At 37.2% G+C, this 22,355-nt stretch overlaps 4 protein-coding genes across 5 annotated transcripts in view; 3 read left to right on the top strand and 1 right to left on the bottom strand.

Moving 5' to 3' along the window:
• Positions 1-123: 123 nt before the first annotated feature.
• On the top strand, positions 124-3,910 carry LOC118335589 (membrane-spanning 4-domains subfamily A member 8-like). Its single transcript, XM_035671952.1, has 7 exons — positions 124-293; positions 1,046-1,240; positions 1,486-1,602; positions 2,043-2,099; positions 2,338-2,529; positions 2,708-2,830; positions 3,083-3,910. Exons 2-7 carry the CDS (start codon positions 1,064-1,066, stop codon positions 3,146-3,148), a joined length of 732 nt encoding a protein of 243 aa, XP_035527845.1. The 5' UTR covers positions 124-293; positions 1,046-1,063; the 3' UTR covers positions 3,149-3,910.
• Positions 3,911-5,209: 1,299 nt separating this feature from the next.
• Positions 5,210-6,874, top strand: LOC118335823 (high affinity immunoglobulin epsilon receptor subunit beta-like). Its single transcript, XM_035672268.1, has 6 exons — positions 5,210-5,377; positions 5,481-5,591; positions 5,869-5,925; positions 6,040-6,207; positions 6,407-6,526; positions 6,806-6,874. Exons 1-6 carry the CDS (start codon positions 5,210-5,212, stop codon positions 6,872-6,874), a joined length of 693 nt encoding a protein of 230 aa, XP_035528161.1.
• Positions 6,875-9,638: 2,764 nt separating this feature from the next.
• On the top strand, positions 9,639-11,946 carry LOC118335590. Its single transcript, XM_035671954.1, has 6 exons — positions 9,639-9,809; positions 9,893-10,003; positions 10,306-10,362; positions 10,472-10,651; positions 11,301-11,417; positions 11,650-11,946. The coding sequence occupies exons 1-6, from the start codon at positions 9,639-9,641 to the stop codon at positions 11,716-11,718; spliced, it is 705 nt and encodes a 234-aa protein (XP_035527847.1). The 3' UTR covers positions 11,719-11,946.
• Positions 11,947-19,134: 7,188 nt separating this feature from the next.
• LOC118335541 (protein rapunzel-like) overlaps positions 19,135-22,355 on the bottom strand; it is a 12,113-nt gene continuing 8,892 nt past the window's right edge. For both annotated transcript variants that reach the window (XM_035671869.1, XM_035671868.1), the window contains exons 2-3: positions 22,148-22,211; positions 19,135-21,986 (exon numbers count right to left, since the gene is read on the bottom strand). In XM_035671869.1, the coding sequence (XP_035527762.1) occupies positions 20,785-21,960 (1,176 nt within the window). In that variant the 5' untranslated portion in view covers positions 21,961-21,986; positions 22,148-22,211 and the 3' untranslated portion in view covers positions 19,135-20,784. The remainder of the gene's footprint in view (positions 21,987-22,147; positions 22,212-22,355) is intronic.

Here is a 22,355-nt window from a genome sequence, read left to right on the forward strand (position 1 = left end):
ATCTCTGGCCATGAACCTACATGCCACTGACACATTTCTTTTATTTAGGGTGTAAGCATATCATATTAATAAAAATCAAAGCAGAGTATTCACAAATCTTTGTCCTGAATGCAAGGGTTAAGTTTCTTTATTGGTTCCCAATGGAGGGGAGGTACTTCTGAGAACAAGTGGGCACTAGTTCCTGTTCTCCTACGCCAAACAACTGTGCAATAAACATACAGGCAGCCAGCCAGGTTTTGTTGAGTGGAGTACATTTGTCAAGCTTTTGCTCCTACTCTAACAGACACAAAGAGGTAAGTCTGCTTGATTCATATGATACTGGTAACCTATTAATGCCTAATTAAATTCTAGCCAATTCCCATTATACATGGTCCTTCCCTGCTACCTACATTTAAGTGAACACATCCATTTAAGCCATTTAGTTCTCAGAACCTGGCTTGAAAGTATGTGACAAAAGAGGAGACCATACATAGTCTGTAAATCATGCATAAATGTTTTTTTATTAAACAATACAATGTGGGTCTGCCAGAGCCCAGCTTACACGTGTGTGTCTCAGCTCCAACTTCCTGTAATGTTTCAAGTTTAACTTCACTGGAGGATAGGTGAACTTCCTGGCAACTTATCAGGAGAAAAAAGTGGGTCAGGCAGCTTTAAAACAAACAAAAAACAATACTTATTATTATTATATTATTATATATATTATTTTTGTTAAAATCCAAGATGGCGCATAACTTCCTCAATGAGTGCTCCGAAGCATTTGGAGCAGCCCTGCCCCTAAACTCAAATTCAAGTTCTTTATTGTCTTCTACGCCATCTGTCGTCTCTGATAACCCTGATGAGCTTCGGAAGCTCCCGCAGAGCCATCAGACATTGTACACCTTTTTCCACAGGCAGTGCAGCACTCCTCATACTGGCTAAACCGCCATTGTGTGCATAACTTGTGGAGTGCAAAGGTTAGTTTATGGTAGTTTAAGGTTTAAAAAAAACAGCAACAGTAACACGATAAAGCATATTTAAAGTTGATATACTCTTTTATCTTTTTCAGTCCACAAGAGCAGGCACGATGTCTGTGACCATAGCCAAGGCTGATGGGGCCACTGTGCTCACTTTGACCTCTGATCCCCAAAGCACTTGTCCTCCACTGTGCCAAATCCTCAAGGGCCTTTGCTACAGCCCCGTGGGCTGTTCTGTGTCTCAGCACTTGAGGAGGATCCAGAGAACTTCTCAGTCAGTGCTGGGGGTGAGTTACGACCATACGTTGAAGTTGCTCTGTGAGACTCTAGAAGAGGTCACTGCTCTGTACCTGCCTTCAGATAATGTTCATGTTTAGGAAACTTGCAGTTAGAAAAACACCATGAAACTATATAGTGGTCATATATATAATGGTATTTTCCACAGTTAACCACAGTTAACTTCACTGTAACTGTCAACTGCATTTATACTGTACATGTATTTGTGGTTCATACTGTGTTTCCTTCTCCACAGGCCCTTCATATTATGGTTGGATTGCTCAACATCGGCCTTGGAGTGATCCTTGGTACCAGTGATGGTGGCTTGTGGTGGAGATCGGACCGTAGCTATCCTTATTGGTTAGGAGGACTGGTAAGCAAGCTAATGATATATTTGTTTATTAATGTTCTTTTTCCTTGCAAAATGGACATCTGTTAAATCCCAATGCTATCCCAAAGCTCAAGTGAAGAAAAATACATATTTATTGGGACTGTAAATCTGTCACACAATTATTCTCATAAGAGACTGTCTGGATACTCACTGAGTTCACTTTTAAGTGTCCAGAGAGTTCCCAAGAACATCCAAAGGACTGGTATCAGGTCTGATCAAGCTAATTTTAATGAATTGGTATCAGCTAAAATAAAGCACATCAAGATTGCATCCTTTCTTATCTGTACTTTCTTACCTGCAAATGTTTCACTTGTAGATGCAAGTGAAAATTGAAATGAGAATGTGAAAATATTGTGTGAATTTGGGTGAACCAGTATGAGTCTGAAGTCTCTTGATGATTTAGTTTTTTGTCTTTTCTTTAGTTCATATTATTTGGTGTCATGAGCATTTTGTCTGAGAAGTATCCCAGTCCATGTCTGGTGAGTTCAGCCTTACGACATCCTCATGTTATATTTCATGGCATTGTCATTTGTTATTGTTGTTTTAGTGTAGTTTACCAATACACACACACACACACACACACTGTCTGACATGTAATATGTATTTTCATTGAAGAGGATAGAATATAGGTTCAGTGTTTTGCTACAAAGCAGGTACTTTATGCTGTTAATTTGTTTGTGTTTGGTTGTACACAAATTGACATGTCTTGTATTTTAGGTCACCCTCAATGTGATTCTGAATCTAGCCGGAGTTGGTTTTGCCATTACAGCCATCGTACGCTACAGCATCAATATAGCACATATATACATATGGTCGCCATGTCGTTATTACGGATCCTATACGCAAGCTCCAGATCTTCGTGATGACCTCGTAAAGGAGAAATGCTTGGAGGGCGAAGCACTGACTCTGGTTAGTGTGGAAAATGTAATCAGCAGTCAACATACAAGTCGTGTAACTGATTAGTGGAAGATGGAGGGCTTTAAGTATTTTACAGATGTTGTCTTAAAAGTTACTATCCATTGATTATGAAGAACCTCTCAAAATGAAATGAAGATTTTAAAGTTAACACTTTTTTGTGATCCACCAGATGCTTCTGAGGAGCATCAATGCTTTGCTGATTGTCCTGTCAGTCCTGGAGCTCTGTGTCACCTTCAGCTCTGCTGTGTTGGGGATCAAGGCTCTGAGGAGCAGTGAGAAGAAAGAAAACAAGGTAGAGTCTGCAGAATCCTTCAGTTACCCCAGAAATGGTGGACTGAATACAAACACTCTTGCTAAATGTTTATGTAATTTTTGGATGATCCTGAAATTTAGAATTAGCTTAAATCAAAAAGAAAAAAACATGGATGTATTCCTCCAGGAAACAGTTCACTTCATAAGTGTATGTGCGTATGTGCTATTCTTCAAGATTTGAATATATCTGCACCTTTTTATGTTCTTTCTTGGCATTATTTTTCTCTTTTAGAGCACTGATGACCCAGAAAACTACAAAGCACTGCTGGAGGAAGTCACCAGTAACCATGCAGTCTAAACAAAATCTCTGCTTTAAGATAATACACTGCTGTAATCATGTACATTCACACTTGACTGTATGCAGTTATTTACACAGATTATCCTTTTCCTACAAGGGTTGCTTAAAGAAACATTTGCACTTATTAATATAATGTATTTTTGGTAATAATCTGCACTAAATTGCTGCTGTCCATTTCATTCTCTGTTTATGTTTTTAATTGTCCCTATTTATAAGTATCATCCTGTTATTTTACCTGAAATAGAATTAATATGTGCTGTTAGTCCCGAGTTACTTTAATGGCAATAATAAGTCTTAACCAGTGGTGGAAATAACTAAGTACACTTATTCAAGTGCTGAAGTAGAGTTTTGAATAACCTTCACTACATTTTCAATTACTAATGTAAATGTGGAACGGGTTGATTAGAAATATGAACTCAAACGTAACATTTCGAAATGACTTTCTGACCTTCCTCATAAGTGCAGTGTTGATTTTTTTTTTTTTTACGACTGATGAAGAAGAATCTGACCTTCCGAGCAGTTGTCATGGCTACATAACATTTTGCATTGTGGGTCCTATTGTTCATATTTCTCTGGCTGAGCACTCACAGGCACTTGTCATCATCAACCTCAGGTTTTTGTGTCTGGTGTCATATGTATTCTGGCTAGGAATTTCCTGTTTGCTCTTTGGTAAACTGCACAATCAGTTCATGTAAATATAATGTACTTCTGACTTTAATTCTAAAAGACTGCTTAATAAAAACAGTAAATCCAAACTTAAAATCCTTTAATGACTCTTTTTTTTGTGTGTTGTTGTTGTTGGTGTTGTGTTAACAATAGCGACGTCTGTTAGATTTGGTTTGGACAGGGATATGGAATAATAAATCATCCATCTTTGCTCACTTCATCTCAGAAACTACATGTTATGAACTTAAAATGTGAAATTATTGGTATTGGCCGTGAGAAGCAGATAATTATCAGTTATCGTATTGTCTGAAATAAATCCATACCGTGCATCCCTAAATATAACAATATAGATTATAACTATTCCACTGCTCTGTATTACCTTTAATGCTTCTCCAACAATTTTGTCTGACAGCTGTCCCCACACCACTGATTACTTGCTTTTTGTGGGCTTTTATTCTGACACAAAATGGTCTTACAGGAAGTAACATTTTAGCTGTTGCCAAAGGAACTGAGGCTGCTGGCAGAAGAACCACACTGTAGCAATTGCAGCATCGAATCAATAACAGGTGAGTTCTCATGTGTTCTAGTGTGAACTTTATAAGGAGACAAAAGTGGGTGTTGTGGATATTTTTTAATGGTAAAGTTTACTAAAAATGAATAATGTTGTATTATTTTTTGTGTTGTCTGTGTGAGAGAGGTGAGTGGGATGTCTGGGTAAATGTTTTAGATTAAAAACCAGTAAGCAACGACGAAACTTTAAGAATTTTCTGAGATAGTGACGTTTAGCATTAAAAAAACTACACAAAAAGACACCCACCTTCCAGATGATAAAACTTAATTTTTTGTATATCTTTGCAAAAGGCTCAGTAGATTCGTATTGCGCTTAATTTTAATGTCATAAAAGTACACCATATTTGTGACAAATACTTGAAATAAATACTATCTAATGTAACTGAGGCAGCCCCCTACAGAAAAGGCAGGTATAAAACTGGAACAAACAAGGCTTTTATTTTGGCAGCTAGGCTCTGCAGCATATTTTAGACTTACTGAATAAAGAACTTCAAGCAAGGGACAATAAGCATAATCTTTCTGCCTTAAAGCACAACCACAACCGTAATACATCTGCATATTTGTATTTGATAGGGTTGTTGGTCGATACCAGTGACTATTTACTTTGCCAGCTGCTGAGGCTTTAACACATTCATACACTGACCCATTGTCCTACAAACACTAACCCTCTCTCTCAAACACAAAATAAAATGAGCGACTTAAGAGCTTCAACCTCAAGTCAAAGGTACCATTCAAGAGGACAGCCTTGGTCAAGAGGAGAGGAGACACGTTCCCACTGCTGAACCAGAAGAAAAATATCTCATTTTATGTTTCAGGTGTGTGAAGATGCCCAAACCTGTCATCCAAGAAAAGGGAGTGACCGTCATCTCTGTGGCAGCTGACCATAAGAGCATGTTTCTACCGCTGTGCCAAATCCTGAAGGCGCTTTGCCACAGTCCGTGCTTCTTGTTGTTCCAAGGGCCCGTGCAGACTAGCGCCACTACTGCTATTGGGGTGAGAGGAGTTCAAATAAATGTACTCACATACGGATATTAACTGGCGGTCTTACAATGTTCAGTATAGACGATGAGATTTGATTGTTTTGAATCTTTAACAGACTATACAGATCATGGTGGGCCTGTTCAACATTGGACTCGGGCCAGGACGAACAAGCACATATCCTGGGGATTTGACCAGCTTGGGAGCTGCTTACTGGCTGGGTGCTGTGGTAAAATAAAATTGTTGTATTTACCATGAGAGCATATATACTGTTATATTGTCTAATAGCTCTTGTTTAATAGGTGTGTTATGTTACAGTTAGTGCCAAAACCTTTACACATGCAGCGAGGTCCGCACAGATTAAAATTTTTGTGAGAGGATTCCCTAACAATCATATTGTTGAGGGACACAAGAGAGTAAACATAATTCCTGATGATATTATAAACAAATACAACAGTTTCTGCGTCATTGTCACTAATATGAACTCTCTGCTGACCTCTCATCAGTTTATTGTAACTGGAATCATGTCAATTCTGGCTGGACAGTTCCCTTCATCCTGCTTGGTAAGACTGACTAACTAAAGGACATTTAGCATTTAACATTTGCATTGTACTGTAAATATGATAACTTCTGTCTTCTATCTTAGGACTTGTAACTGGTGGTATTTTTCCTCTCAGGTGGGCTTCACTGTGTTTATGAACATTGTTGGAGCTATCTTCGCCATTACTGGTATTGTGCTGTATGCCATAGACCTGACAGGTGCCTCTCTCCTCTGGATTTGTGACCGCAGCAGAAACAATGCTGATCATGCTGACAACTGCAGAAATGTGGCGCTCCTAGCCCAGGTGATCATACTCCTAAATCTGAACTGGAAAACACAATTATTATCAGACGGTATAAGGCGTGCAGTCAGTTGTCCAACTTTTTGATTTGAAACTATTTGACACACAAGAATCTCTGCACTGAATTGCAAGTATTTGTCCAAATATTAGTTTAAATGAACTGAATTAAATTTAAAAAATATTTTCATTTCTCATCCATCAGAAATTGTTAACATTCATGGACTCCACACTGATTGCGATGGCTGCTCTTCAGCTCTGTGTCAGCATTAGGTTTGCTATTCTGGGCATCAGGGCTTTGACCAGTGAAATTAAAAAGGAAGAGGTATGAACCAAGAAGAGCACACATGTACACATGAATTAGAAGACAGCTGGTTTATTATGAAGGTGAAACAAAGTATTAGTAGTACCAGCAGTGAAAGCAGTTGGAGTAGCAACAGTAGTAGCATTAGGAATAACAGGAATAGTTATTAGTGTAAGGATAAAAGTAGTAGCTTGCTATACTTGCAGTGTCAAATTCAGTAAAGAGTCACATGTAAAATTCTCAACTTTATCCTGTTTTTGCTTTATTAGAGTTCATTAAACTTGTTTCCTGTGCAAACAGGGTAGCGAAGATGTTGAAGATCAGCGGCCACTGTTGAAGGACGTGCTCCTGACCAGTCCTGGTGCTTAAAATCATTTAAACTTAACACATGGATGCATGACTATGAATTACCTGCACGTCATTGTAATACTACTAATAATGTATGCTTTTACAAACAGTACACATGCTGAGAGTAATCAAAACTGATTTGTATCAAAGACACTACCATTTTATTTTCCAATCTGTGTGTTTTTTTTTTCTAAAATAAACTTGCTTGACTAAAAACATGGAAATTCAGTTGTATTTTTTCTTTGATGAAGTTTCGTTCACTTCAGTCGTACTGGGATGACTGGATAGCTTAAAATCATAGCAGATAAAACCAAAACTAAGAGCACAGATGTTACTAAAGTTAACTGAAAATGTTGGTGTTTGTAGATGTTTTAGGTGTACTGATTAAGCTTTTGGGATAGTTTCAGTAAAGAGGAGAACCAACCCACACAATATGATGAATGTACATTATTAAACACACAGAGCAGTCACAGACACTGTGTGGATCAAGAATCACTATTGCAATTTTGATATTAGAGATACCCAAACTAAGGAAATAATAAGGTTTAAGAATTTTTCGACATGGCAACTGTGAGTTTAAAATGCATGTTGAGAAAATATGCTTTACGTCTGGAAGTGGTATGGCTCGTTAGTCTGCATGTTTTGACTTCATACAGTATAACATAAAATACATCTTTTAATATTTAGTTTTTGATTGTACTTTTCAAAGTGAAGTTTAAAATGTTTCTTATGCTGATTTCTCTATTTTCTAGTGTTGTTTTGTAAACTAATTTGCAGACAGTTGTCATTTTCAGCAAATCCACAATATAGATAAACATGACAAGACATAACGTTAAAATTGTGGTTTGAATATTGTATAAAGATTCAATTTTGAAGATAAAATTAGAAACAATATATATTTGTTACATATTTTTGTGTCCCTATTAAAATAAAGTGAGGAATTTAATAAAAGTTAAAAATGTTTTTAATTGGTATCTGATCCTTTATAATAAAAGTTAAAAGTACAATGATTATCACCAGTAATGTTTGTAAGGATTCTTGGCTTGTGGTTGTACCCCAATATTTGAGAGAAGTATTGTGAATATACTTTTGATACTGATCACAGACAATAAATATATATAATTTACATATAATTACTTATTGTTGCTAATTTTACTCTAGCACAGAAGTTAGCTAGGCTACTTCTTTAGCTACTACTTATTACTGTTTTTCATGCAAAATTAATTTTGAGAAAAGATCATTTCGGTTGATGTCGCTTTTATTTTGAAGAAATCAAACGGGCGACAGGAAGTCCGTTTTTTCAGAATTTTTTATTTTTTTTTTGCTGCTACCTGAACCTGAACACAGACTGCCGCAGTTTCAGGTAGTCTTTATCCACGAACCAGGTGAGTTCTCTGCACACAAAAAAACACACAATTCATAATAATATGAACTTGAAAGAGACAATCTGTTTTTTGAGCTCTGAACTTAGTGATATTGGTGTTTTGTTCATCATGTTTTAATGGTCTGCAAGAGAGAGGTGAGTAATGGTTTATATTTATACATATATATGTATAAATATAAAGCTTTGTTTATGTATTTATGTCATTTTACCATTTTGAACAGTTTTTATTTGTTAGTGTGTGTGTGTGTATTGCTGATTTCTGGGAACTTCCTCCCTCCACATGACAAAACCTGTTTGTGAAATCTTAAACCTGCATAACTATTATTTAACACCCAACATGATCTATGCCACATTGCTTGTGAGAACACCTTATCACAGGTGTTAAATACCTCAAATATGTGCTGGTTGACTGGACGCTATTCACTGAGTCCACAACTTTCTCTTGTCTTTATTTCCACAAGACATGCAGGAATCACACCTCAGGGAGGGACTTAAATGGAAAACTGAAGCAAATAATGTCCTGCTTTGTCAACTAAAGCCTGTAAACCCCAAATATTCAGTTTACAGTAACAAGAAACAGAAAAAAGCAACAAATCATCACATTTGAGAAGTTGGAGCGAGGGAATTTTTGGGCATTTTTGCTTATGAAGTGAATATAGCAATTCATTATTAAAATTACCTGACTAGACCCCTACCTTATGCAAATGAGGAACAGACAACATGATGCCCTGTCTTTTGAAAAGCACCACAGCACTACCAGAATGCATTGCACAGCTGCTTACATACATTAGGCGACCCGGGATGAGAATGTGCTGGTTTGATAGGCAGCGGCACAGTTTTAAAGAAGGGGGTAGTAAGTAAACTGTACATGATTAATAGTTGCATATTTTATTTAGCGTAATGAACACAAAATAAACAACTTAAAATAGTCTTATACATATGTAATATATTCATATCTGCTATTAGCCTAATTTTGTTTAATTTTGTCTCTTTGTGGTGGTTTTGTGATACCTATCTGCCACTGGGTTGTTGATAGGGTTACCAGAGACTCTAGAGATTTGATTAAAACATTGCTTTTCATTATTATTTTATATATCTTAGTGTTAATCTCTGTATTGTACCTGTGTTACATACTTCTACATAAATGTATAGATTATGTACAGAATGTTAAATTTTTTGTAAGGTTTTAGTTTTAGTTCAGTTAAATTATACTGTTTTGTTTGTATTTATGTTTTTAAAACTTTAATTATTATCTAGCTTTTTTGAGTTTTCTTATTATTTGTTTTGTGATTTACTTGGCTGCTGTTACTGCAATTTCCCAATGGGATTAACAAAGAACTGTATTCATGTATCCAGCCATCCATCCCAAAACTTCCATGACATGTTGCAGGTGTGAGAGAGATGTCCGTCACTGTTGTCAAAGACGAGGGAGTGACTGTGGTCACTGTGACGTCTGACAGTAAGAGCATGTTACCACCACTGTGCCAAATCCTCAAGAGTCTTTGCTACAGTCCAGTGTGCTGCTCAGTGTACAAGGGGCTGATGCAGACCAATGCCATTTCAGCTCTTGGGGTGAGATACATTGAAATGTGTGTTCATATGCAGTATTAAGTGGTGATCTTAAGATGTCTTAAATTGTTTTAAATCTTTAACAGACTGTACAGATCATGGTGGGCCTGTTCAACATTGGACTTGGGCCAGGACGGATAAGCCGACATCCTGATGATTTTAATAATTTGGGGACTGCTTACTGGCTGGGTGGTGTGGTAAATAATTTTGTTGCATTAATATTAGCTTTAGATCAGATTTATTTAATTTGTTTAACTTTGCTATAGAGTATAATGGCAACAACAGGAAGTTTTCTGATGTTTTTGTAGTGCTTTACCAACCAGATACAACTACCAGAATGGGCAGAACAGGCTTTTCTAAATGGAGAACGACATTTACTGATTCTAGAAAGAACATTTCTTTATGAGAAATACATCATGGAAATATTACTTATATAGCACAAGTGAAATACAATATAACAAATCTTAATGAATTTGACTGAGCTGTCTCCCCTCTTTAGTACATCGCAGCTGGAATTGTGTCGCTTCTTGCCGACCGGTTCCCCTCTCTTTGCTCGGTAAGTAAAGACTAAAGGCCCTTTCATGCAAGCACCCTGGTCCCACTTTTATGGGAAAGTCTTAAGGCTTAAGACTAAACCTTTAAAACAATAATGTCTTTCCTTTCAGGTGGGCTTCGCTGTGTTTGTGAACATAATTGGATCCATTTTTGCCATTGTTGGCATTGTGCTGTATGGCATGGACCTGGGAGACAGAGATGTCTACAGGATGTGTAACTGGAGCAGTGGGTACATGAGCAATATTTCCACTAATAATGACAACTGCAGATACGTGGCTTACATTTACCAGGTAAGCATACTTTTAAAGGATAACGCTTGTTTTATGCTATATGTTTCTTACTGTCAACAAATCCCATGAAAACGCCTTTATGTTCCTACTGATTAGATAATCATTTAAATCCAGTACACAAATACATAGTTCAATTTTGTTTTTAAAGACTCAGCAATTTCTTAAAACAGCTGGGCACTGTAGATTTTAGTTATTCAAAGAAGAATTAATAGTGGATGCAGCAGGATGGTGACTCAAAATAAACTACAGTGTGTGTGTTCAAAGTAATGAAGCAACATGCTATTGCAGTAGTTCCCAACCACTGCCTTATTGGATAAATGGAGCTCTATGGCACAGAGGAATAGGATTACCAGGCTTTTGATACACACATTAATTAATCTTTGTTTTTGGGGTGGGTTTTATTGACAATGACAAAAACATTGCAATTTTCCAGCCCTGTCCTGTAATGTTAAACTTGAAAACACAATACAGTATAGCATTCAGTACAGTCTTAACAATGTAACTTAAAAGTCAGTTAGGAATCAGTGTAAATCATTACTACTTACATTTTAAACTTGTTTAGTTTAGTTTTAAAGTTTAGTTTTAAATCTCTTTCAAATTGAATTTGTTCTTCCTTTTTTCTGTCTTTCTTATTTGTTCTCCTCATCAGCGTTTGTTGACAGCCATGGACATTACTATGATCGTCCTGGCTGTTCTCCAGCTGTGTGTCTGCATTAGCTTTGCTATTCTGGGCATCAAGGCTCTGCTCGGTAGGAAGAACCGCGAGGTATGAACCAAGGCAAACACACAAGATCACAATCAAATTGGGGGTTAATAGTACTTATTAGTAGTATTTCTAGTATAGCTGCTGGACTAGCAATATCAGTAGCATTAGTGGTAGAGGTTGTGGTATTAGGATGGATTACTGTTTGTAGTGATTGTAAAACATGAGTAACATTAAAAGTAAAACTTTGTTGTGTTGTTATTTTATCAAATTTTACTTTGTATTGTGTCAACAGGGCAGCAGAGATGTTGAGATTTACGAGCCAGTGTTGAAGGAAGTCCTCATGACCGGTCCTGGAGCTTAAAATTAGTTAATCCAAACATAAAGATCTATGAATAAGCAACACATTTTTTGTTTCCTTTATCAGCTGAAAATAATCAAAACTGCTTTTATTACAAAGACACTATCATTTTATGCAAAAGAGAAAAATATATCTGTAGTCTGGCACAATGTGATTGGGAATGTTTAATGTTTTTTATTTCTGTCATCTTCTGAATGTTTTAAAGTAAACTTGCTTGAATAAAAAGAGGAAAATGTACAAAGGCAATTTTACTTCATTGGGGAGGTGGATATCTCAAAATCTTGGCAGATAAAAGCAAATATATTCTTTCACTTGTTAATGAACAAAATGTGTTAATTTTGGCTAAATGTGCAGCTCATTTCATTTATTCTCTTCTCATCTCTGTTAGGGACTATACTGAAAGGTTCTCAAAGATACATGGCTGTGAATGATCAAATGCAATTTTTCTGTGCACCTCACAAAAAAAATCTATTGATTTCCATTTTATTGGGGAGGTAGTTGTCTCAAAACCTCTGCAAATCCACCTGTCTGAATGAATGCATATCTCTAGGGGTCCGTGGAAAATATGTATATATGTATAACCTGTAATGACTCTGTGTGCCACTAGGTGGTGTTCAGTCTCTTAAATTCACACACATTGTAAATGCCTACCTACTGAACTGTGGGTTTTTTCAAATATGTGACTGTACTGTACACTGTTTACTTATTTGAGAAGGAAACAGTGATAGCAGTGATACTGTACAAACATATACCATCTCCAAGCTGGACATTATGCAATATAAATAGTGGCTTAATTAATATTATTTATAAAGGGTTTTAATTCCTGAAATTGAACATTGCATATTAGGTTAGGAAATAATAAATACAGTGACACTGGTGAATAAAAGAAATACAAAAATCTTATTTTTTTAACAGATATCTGTCCATATTTTCAGCCTTTAAACTTTGGTGATAAGCTTGGGTAACATGAAAGGAATGTTGGAGGAGGATGTGTTCAGACACTGACAAAGCATGGAACATAATGAAAGACAAATATTATTATAGGATTTGCAACTAATTCAAAAAGTGTGGGAAAATAATAGAGAAGACTGGCTCATGGCAGGCTTAAACAAAATAAAAATGTTTCCTTAAACTAAGAGTTATCAGTAGTTTGTTATGGCTGAGAGAAGGATTATCTGAGTCTGTCTGATGGCATATTGTTCTCTTTGTTCAACTATTTCTCATTTCTTATTTGTATTTCTATCACAATTATTTGTTTTTATACTTATTTAACCACCAACCTGATGTGCATGGATGGACAGACATGACAGAGTTGAATCATTGCTTTGAGTTTCTGATTAAGCAAGCCTTGATGTGGTTAAAAAAAAAATCTACAGATCATTTATAGAATTTTCATGAATTATTCAAAGTTTTAGTGACAATGTAAGTCAATCTGAGGTTACTGTAGATGTTAGTATTGTAAAAGATGAATTTAGATACAGTAGTATTCTGAACTGTGATTCAAAATAACAACCAGCCAGCTATACAATGTGACATGTTGTTTTGGTTCAGTTCGTCCAGATGTCTTTTTAAAGATGCGTTTATAGCTCTCAAATCCAAATTCCCTCCCAGAAACCTTGACAACTGTGTGTGGTTTTAAAGTAGTGACCCTGAGCTGAGAGGAAATTGTGGGATTCTGGGCAGCCATTGGGCATTAAAATTAAAACAAAATGTTTCGTGTGTTTAACCTACTGCAACACATGTCACTGTAAGCTATTTTTTAATGCAGAGTCAGACTTCTTTATTTTAGACCCATAAATATCCGAACATGTCAGAGACACCTGTCCTGTTTCTGTGCAGCCTACAATATTCTTCTTATTAAAATTACAGCAGGTGCCTCGAATGTACTTGTTGATTCATGTTGAATTCCTGTTGCACAATACAGTTACAAACACACAGAGTGGCTTAAGGCAGAGCCACAGGTATGTCTGTGTTTTTCATGTAGTATCAATCCTGAATGATGAGGTGTAATATGTCTACGTAATCTGTATTTAAAGGTACAGCAGGATTGAAAACTGATATGACTCACAAATTGTTTGACATTGTTTGACAGACTGACACTGGGCAACAACTACACGTATAATTTCTGATTTGTTTGCGCCAGTCAGGTCTGTAAACGTGTGAAAAGGGCAAAAATCCACGGTTGCCCTACCCTTATTACCACCACTAAGGTGTGCTTGAGCAGGCCCTTAACTTCCAACTTCCTTGCTGAAAAAATGTGAAATTCATGTTTTCATACATGAAATGTGATATTTACAGTTGCAATATAACATATTATTTTATATATATGTGAACTAATTGAAAACAACTGAACAGAAATGTTGATTAAAACTGATATTACATAAAAAAAAGTTTTCACGTGATCAATTTCATATTCCTGCAGACTAAAACAGTTCATTCTAAGGTAACAAAAACACAACCATTCCTATTTTCAGGGGATTATAATGTAAACATATCTATGAATATTATATTCCATTTATGCCGATAGATCCTCCTAAATGTCACACACCTGCCACCTTCTAGTAACACTTCCTCTTTTCTAACCTTTTGGTTTGCTGCCTAATGGGAAAGAAACCAGTCAGGAGTTATTTGAAATAGTAAAGAGGTGGAGTGGAGATGTCTGAAAGCTTTGCATACTTTGTGCTGCTGTCATTGTTTGTTATTATATTGCAAAACAGATATTGGAGTCATTGCTTGTACATTCTTTAAAAGGCAAGAGGTATCAAAGGATCTTAAAGATGCCCCAGGTTACATTTAGAAAAAAATACCAGACTTACAATGACTGTGATACCACCTCTGAAGCTCCATAGTAGAGAGTTTTCTTTGACACGTAGTCAGATAGCAGTGCCACATAAGCTTGTTGGGTCTTGCCCAGACATTGGTATGTGAGGAGGGAGGACAGAGGATCACGAGTGAGGAAGGGGACCAAGAGGTTCTGGGCGAAAACATGGTGTTTGAGGAAAGAGATTATAAATCAGTTAGTTTGTGGCTTTAGAGGTTTTTTTCTGGGTAAATTCAGTGGATGCATTAGCACAAGTCATAATATTTTTCATTAATAAGGCATTGACACTAATCAAAAACTTTAAACCTGAATCAACTGATTCTTAGCCACAAGAGAGAAGTGCAGCAAACTCCAAACACAACATGGACATATTATCACCTATAGACCAAAACAATGAGCTGAAAAACGCTAAAATGCTGCTTTAGACATTATACATGGCAATTTGACCCACTGTTAATATAAAGACATTAAACAGTGCAGCTTTAAGTGTAGTCACTTTTAAAAATATATATAAAAATAAAACAACTTATTAGCAACATGTAATCCATGTAGCGCATAACAAAGTGCATCAGTTTTAAGACTCTATTTTACATAAGATATCAGGAAAATCTACAAAACACTTTTCAGATGATGCAGATAATGCACATACTTTGGAAAGCATTTTACAGCAGTTGTTGGTTTAGGTTGCTCTTCATACTGGAATCCTCTCTGATGTGTAATGTAATGTAATTGGAAACTCTTTGAGATTATAAACAACCAATAAAACAATTATGCATGAATACAGCATTTAATAACACAGTAAAAAGTTACCAATAATTTGGTAAAACAATCATCCCTACCACGGCTAGAATGCTGACTAGAAAGATGATGTTTGGATGTATTCTGCCGTAGCTGATCCACAAAGAAGTCCTTCAAAAACTCAGCTCTACTTGGGAACATGTCAGCAACTGACTAACTTCATTGGGCTTTCTTTGAAGTCTCTTTCACTTTGTTCAGCATCAGCAGACTATTTCAGGTTCCTCATGATGATCAAAAAACCCAACATATTTGTTTCCTTAAAGTAAGCAAGCAAGTAAGTCTTAAAGTGAGCTGCATTCAGAGCCCTGAGCAGATGATGCAGAAAATTAGCCCCTCCCACAGCCCATCTGACCTGCACCATCTGATTAAAATATGTGACCTTTTTTTTAAAAACCAAAATGACTGCTTTTCCCACTGAAACTGAATTAAGGCAGAGTTGACGGTTTCACTTAGATAACGGGTGGCAGTACAATGTATTTCTGCAAGGCGGGCGAATCTTTTCGTTGCCACGTGATGTTTTTCTGCGTTCCTGAGATCACCTGATGGGTCGCGCTCAATGCAGGGCTGTGTGGCCAAATCATATTCATGGAAGAGTAATTCTCGTCTGATTAAAAACATCACTTCCCCTATTTAACAGTTTTATGTCAGTCACCCCTTTAACCCACCTGGGCAGAGATAGAAACCCGGCCTGTAGCAGCCTTGCTATATAGAGATAGAACAGAGGGGTCATGCATAAATTTGAACATTTCTGTTGGTTTTATTGCTTTATTTTTATATATCTCCAACGTTACTCCTAAAGAGAGGTCTTATTTATTTTGTAGTACCATACATTTCGATACATATCAGTTAAAATCCTCATTGGCTGTTTTTTTTCTCCTAATTTATGTGTTTTTATGTTAGCTTTTCTTATTTGTTGTTTCTTTTTTGTAGATATATTTGTTTTGAACAAGTTAGAGTCTTTGGTTGAGGATTATTTTCCTTATGAATCCCATTGACTCCATTACAATTCATTCAAGGTCATAGTCAAGGTCAATGTGTATAATTATGGAAATGTAAAACTTTACTGTTTACTGTGTCATTTTTGGCCACAGTAGGCAGCTGTTTTAATAGAAAAAGCTCTAATAAACCCACTGCACCAGACATACACAGTAAGCAGGTAGATAGTGAACATAGTCGAGCATTTAACAGTCCCTCAGGAGTTGGTTGAGACCCAAACAGAGCTACAAGAGAATGAATATTAAATTCTGGCGGACACAAACACGACTCAATAAATGCTAATGTTTCTCCGTATTGGCTGGATGTGTAAATATGCAACTGTTTGCTAAAAAGTTCACCATATCAACTTAAAAGCCAAGTTTGAAATATATCCAGAATATTCTAAAATGTCTTCTTATATTGCCGGTGTTTGTCAATGTTTGTCAGTGGTGATCATTTTCAGGCTCATTTTCTGTAAGTTGCTGATGAAGCAGTGTGTAGGGCTCAGCTCACTGAGCATTGATGTAAGTGGGTCACTTGCCAGTGGAAATTTGGAAAGCACTTGTGAGAGATTTGCTTCGTTAAGAAGCAAAGGGAAAGTTTAAATTCCTTCAGTCTCAGTCTTGTTCCATTGGCAAACAGGTATCCAGACAGCAGGGCATGTCTCTTCTACAAGCCAGATTTGGTAATTGGAGTATTTTTCCTGACATCAAAAGACTGTCTGAGCCCTCCAAATTTAAGACAAAGTTCCTGCTGTTATTGCAGAATTTCTTGTATTACTTATGCTGGCACTGGCTAAAATCCCATCTCTCTTTTGGGTTCCTTTCCTCCTGTCATATAAGCTTTAGCTCCATGTCATTGTGCATGTTATTGTACTTTTGAGGAGGATGAAAAGTTATCACAGTGGGATTTTTCTCTCTTTGGATTCTGTTGAGACTTGCCTGTGATAAAAGGCTGTATAAATAAATCCTTAACCTCAAACATGAACTCATGTAGGAGAAGATGCAGATACAGAGAGGACTACAGCACCCTTTTGGCTCAACAACCTCATAAACAAAGCTAAACAACTCGTGACTACTTGTCAAAGGTTACAGTACATATTTCTATGAGCTGTGAGCTTTCAGAGTGAGTTTTACCCTCTCAGAGTGGTTCATTTGAATATTTTCTAGAGGCCTGAAAAAGTAAAACTGCAGTATTTCACAAGGGAAGATAAAAATCAAGATAAACCTGTTATTTTTTGTCCTTTTCTACCTTGTTACCTGTCTTGTGACCCTTCAGGTTGATCTTTGTAGCTGTTAGGCAATGCAGACCCTGAGGCTGGGGTTGGTTTGGGAACCAGTGCAGCAGACTAACATCTCCAGGTCTCATGACCGGCATCATACCTCCATACAGGTAACAAGTGCCTTTGATTTTAGACATGATAAAAATCTAAATATTACTGTTTTGAATCTGTTTATTTAATTCACTTTACTGTATATTATTACTGTATTATACAGTAACATGCATGTTGATCCAGCGCCTTTAGTGACTTTTCTTTACTCAGAATTTCCTTCTGTTTATGTCCAAATCCCAAAAATCTCAATAAAAACACATTTAGACAACAATCTTTGACACACTTGTTTTCCTTTGCACTTGTTCATTTCTTTTGAGGCACTTGACCCACCAGTGTGATGTACTGCAAGGGACATGAGTCTTTCTAAGCCGAAGATAGAAAAGCCACAACCACATAATTATAGCACACTATGGGTGTTTCCAAACAGGCTAACCATAATATCCTTTTTCTCTTTTTTACTAAGCTGTACATTTTTGCCTCAGCACAGTTGGGTGTAACCTTGATGTTACCCTGCTCATTGACATCAGTGGGGTGGAATTTGATATAGTACTTGTGTCTTTTCTCTTCTTCTGGTAGTTAAACAAATCTCAGCTGCTTGTGACATTTGACCTTAATGTGTGTGGTGAAAACTCCCCCTTGCAAGTTACAGAGTGGCCATGTTATACTGCTTATACTGGAATGCAGTGGGACCAACAGGTAAAGAGTCATCCTAGAACCCCGAAGGCCCAGATTTAAGACTCTCTGAGTGAGAGCATGAACCTTTACTGATGTGCTTTTGACTGTGACCAAATAATTGTCATTTTCCCTTAAGAGTCAAGTATTTAAGGAAAATATAAAACAGCAGCACTTTAATTTAAGTTGTCCTATTTAGCATTTATAAGCAGTATATAAGTATTTAATAAATAGTTTATAATTTACAATATAATATAGTATAATAGTAATTAATGTAGTTGTCAACAACTATAATTCCTCCATGGTAATATAGTCAAACACAGTCATAATAGTATAACATATGCATATTCATAGGAGAAGCTATAATTTCAAAATACTGCACATTAATAAAATGTTAAAATATCTCTCACTACATCATAGTATAGTGTGTTATAAACCTTTCATTAAATGTTAATACATTGCTTATGAATGCTTAAAGTTTGTGTAGACTTTCTAAATAAAAACAAACTGCACATATTAGTAACTATATGTTGTACATTTTCATCTTTTGATAAACACAAATAAATACATACATACTAATACTGGGCTAATTCCAGGTGTTTCAGTGAGTGTGCGTCTTTTGACCTCTTACACAGCTTTAGTCTCATTCTAGTTTTATTAGCAAATCTATCTATCTAGCAAATATTAAACACACAACACAATTATGACAATACAATTTGAATTCTCCAAAAAAGAGATCAGTCCTGTAACCAGACAGTCAGAGGTTTGTGTCTTATATAAACCACACAAACTGCAAGTCATTCACAAAAATACACAAACAAATGATGTATGAGTTTATTTGGAAGATTTATTACATTCATTGCTTTGGTGTACCAACAGGATGTTGAATCTGTGACACAGACAACCCAAATATGCTGTATGGAAATACTAATAATATAGCAGGAGTGCAACATAAACGCTTTGTATCAAGTTTACAGTAAATGTGGGGCATATTTTGGACATAAACTATTCTAAAAATGTATTAAATTTGGGTAATGACATATAGAAACAAAAAGGAAACAGATTTGTGTACAATAATGCACAAAATATTTACAACAAACATCAAAACAGGTCAGTGGTCTAAAAGATTACAAACAGAATCTTTCTGCAGAGTCGACATATGTTAGTTCTCATAACGTAGTGTAAATGTCATGGTCAGATTATACAAATTTTGATTAACATCTCCATAATAAAAAAACATCTGGACTCCCAATCCCATGATTGCCCACAATTCAACTAACAGTTAATTCCTACTTAAAGGTAAATCCTCTACATATAAGAGTACAAAGTAAATGAAGTTGAAGGATTTGAGCAAGTACAACTTTCCAGTTTGTGTTGCACACCCAAACAGGTAAAGACACAAGAATAGCTATGCTAGGCATCTACATGTAAACAAAGTGTTGCTGTCACTACGCCTCGGCATGTTCATGGCAGGGCGTGTAAATAAAGTTTCATGGGCAGCAGTTCACTACAGCAAGTGCTGTTTGAGGCCTTGGCCTTGTGCTTTCCTGTGTTTTGTTCGAACTGTACAGCAGCCAGTAACAAGGTTTACCATTTTTGTCACACCAGTACAAAAATGTGAAATCAAAATGAAAGCTTTAAGGCTTCTGTTACATTCTCTGTAAATGTCATGAGAAATTTTCTGTCATGGCTTAGGTATATATGTCCTCAACAGGGCGAGGTCCCCGTTTATCTCTAAGAGCATTGCTTAATCTTCGTATGACACCCGGATTCTAAATCAACAGCTTTCCCAGCATATCCTCCTGTAACAAAACAACCAAGTCCCCCTTAAATTAATAGTGACAGAAGAAGATGCAGTTGTAGATCTTATACGAGAATTACTCTGCAACTGTCAGCTTCACTAATTACATAGCAAAACCACTTAGATATAATACAGCATAAACCAAGGCTAAGCTCTTCCATCCATTCTTAAAATTAAACAAAGTACAGCTGCATGTGATCAAAAAGGTAATTATTATAAGTTAAAGAATCTAGTTCATGTTGTGGAAGTCTGCACACAAGACATTTATTGGTAATCTGTCTATCCTGGAAGAGGGGACTGTCCTCTGTTGCTCTTCCTGAGGCTTCTTCTATTTTTATCCCCAATTTAAGTGTTTTTTGTGGAGTTCTTCCATATCTGAATCGAGATTCATATTTGGCATATTTGTGATTGGTCATGTTGGACTATATAAATAAAACTGACTTGACTTAATGCATCCCCACATCTGCAAGAAACTCACAGTGAACGTACTCAGAAGAAGCGAATAATTCAGTGAAAGGAGGCTATGGATTGAAATTAGGGCACATACTGTGTAATATTCCACTGCTAAGGCCAAGTAGAGAGGCAGCATTAGACTCTATGATTGTCTGTGTAACAAAGTGGCCTACAAACATAGAATGACTTTTGAGTGTTTTTTCAGTGTCTACAACTTCAAGCTGAGTGAGCGCAGACGTAGAAGTTTTTGTGCTCGTCCCAGTAGTGGAGATCATCTGCGAAGCTCCAGGAGCAGGCCAGGTCTTTGCTGGTTTTCACCGTGTGGACCACGCAGTCGCCGGGCAACTTCTCAAAGAGGAGCTCTGCTACGCCTGGCACCGTGACTTTCTTCTGACTCTGGATCAGCTGCTGGATGTGATTCTTATCCACAGGCTCAGGCGAGGAGCTGTAGGACACCCAGACGTTAAGATTCTCATCTGATGAGAGGACCTGGAAGCGACTCTTCCCTGTCGGGCAGTGGAAATCCTTCTTGTTGGCGAACAGGCCTGTAGGGGACTTGAATATGCGCACAGACCAGCCCACCCAGTCATACTTCTTCTTTAATGTCTCTATGATAGCATCTGCTAGCTGCTGGTTGGTGAAGTCCGGCCGATCTCTCACCAGTCGACGGGAATCCAACTCAGCCTGTTTGGGGAAGCTGACGATGCAGTCTTCAATGACAACGTTCATTTTATCCTGGACAACCTTCATCTTCTCACCCCAGTCTTGCAGAAGCGCGTCCTCCTCATCATATCCCTTCAGAGCGGCGTGGCCCAACAGCGCGATGAGCCCGATACAGAAGAGCTTCTTCAGCCTGGCACAGAAGTCCTCCACCGGCCGGCGACTTTTCTCCTCGTAGTTCAGGGTGATCTCAAGCACAGATTCCCCAGAGAAGTTATCCCCCGTCACAGCATTGTAGAGGGTGATAAGGTTTTTGTCACCTCCGGTCTTGGCAAAATGCTCCAGGAAAAGCTTCTTCTTGACCTCCCGGAACTTGGGTTTGGCGTTGAGGATGTCCATGTACTTCCTGAACTGGTTAGTGATGTTCTCCTCCAGCGGGAAATACACGGCATCCAATCCACTCTTCTTGATCTCATCGTTGATCCTCTGAATCTCCTCTGAGACCACCTCCAGACGCTCTCGCACCTTCTGAAACTGCTCCTTCATGAACGCAGCCTCTTTGCTCTCTACATTGTCCAGAGCCAGTTTAACAATTGGAGCAGCGATGGAGAAAACAGGGAAAAGGTCGCCGGCGATACTAGCCACCACTTCAGCTCCCTGTTCAAACACTTCCATCACGGTCTCCACCATATCCTTCTTGTCTGCTACAATCTTCTGTAGCTGGTTTGCCATGTTTGCTGATGTCTTTCAGACTGATTCTAACAAGGGAAAAATGTTGAATGGATAAAAGTCAAAATTTGTCCAAGTACACCTCTTATAAGAACAAAGTAAAAATACAGACTTGTCAACAAAAATGAGGAAGAAAGTATCAGTCATTATACTGACATAAACAAATGTTGGGTTTTCTTGGTTTACTTACAGCTCTTTTCCAGTGTTGTTGGACTGTGGCCTTCACCCTTGCTCCTCGTACAACACGGCAAAAACTGATAAGGAAAGAGAGAAACAGCCAAGTGAGCTTCACTGCTGGCCACACCCAGTGAGCAATGAGTCAACAATGCAAAGGGAATTCAGCAGTGATGGAAACAACTGTCTGTGTGTTATTTGTGTGTTTAGTGTTGGGAAATAAA

Source organism: Morone saxatilis, unplaced genomic scaffold, assembly GCF_004916995.1.
Source record: "Morone saxatilis isolate NCDOM2014 unplaced genomic scaffold, NCSU_SB_2.0 Contig24, whole genome shotgun sequence".
NCBI classification, from domain to species: domain Eukaryota; kingdom Metazoa; phylum Chordata; class Actinopteri; family Moronidae; genus Morone; species Morone saxatilis.

Excerpts from the sequence above, each read along its gene's own strand:
- LOC118335589 (XM_035671952.1), top strand. The coding sequence starts at position 1,064 with ATGTCTGTGACCATAGCCAAGGCTGATGGGGCCACTGTGCTCACTTTG. Across the intron at positions 1,241-1,485 it reads CTTCTCAGTCAGTGCTGGGG|GCCCTTCATATTATGGTTGG; the intron begins GTGAGTTACGAC and ends CCTTCTCCACAG. Across the intron at positions 2,100-2,337 it reads AGTATCCCAGTCCATGTCTG|GTCACCCTCAATGTGATTCT; the intron begins GTGAGTTCAGCC and ends CTTGTATTTTAG.
- LOC118335823 (XM_035672268.1), top strand. The coding sequence starts at position 5,210 with ATGCCCAAACCTGTCATCCAAGAAAAGGGAGTGACCGTCATCTCTGTG. Across the intron at positions 5,926-6,039 it reads AGTTCCCTTCATCCTGCTTG|GTGGGCTTCACTGTGTTTAT; the intron begins GTAAGACTGACT and ends TTTTCCTCTCAG. Across the intron at positions 6,527-6,805 it reads GTGAAATTAAAAAGGAAGAG|GGTAGCGAAGATGTTGAAGA; the intron begins GTATGAACCAAG and ends CTGTGCAAACAG.
- LOC118335590 (XM_035671954.1), top strand. The coding sequence starts at position 9,639 with ATGTCCGTCACTGTTGTCAAAGACGAGGGAGTGACTGTGGTCACTGTG. Across the intron at positions 10,652-11,300 it reads ACGTGGCTTACATTTACCAG|CGTTTGTTGACAGCCATGGA; the intron begins GTAAGCATACTT and ends TCTCCTCATCAG. Across the intron at positions 11,418-11,649 it reads TCGGTAGGAAGAACCGCGAG|GGCAGCAGAGATGTTGAGAT; the intron begins GTATGAACCAAG and ends TTGTGTCAACAG.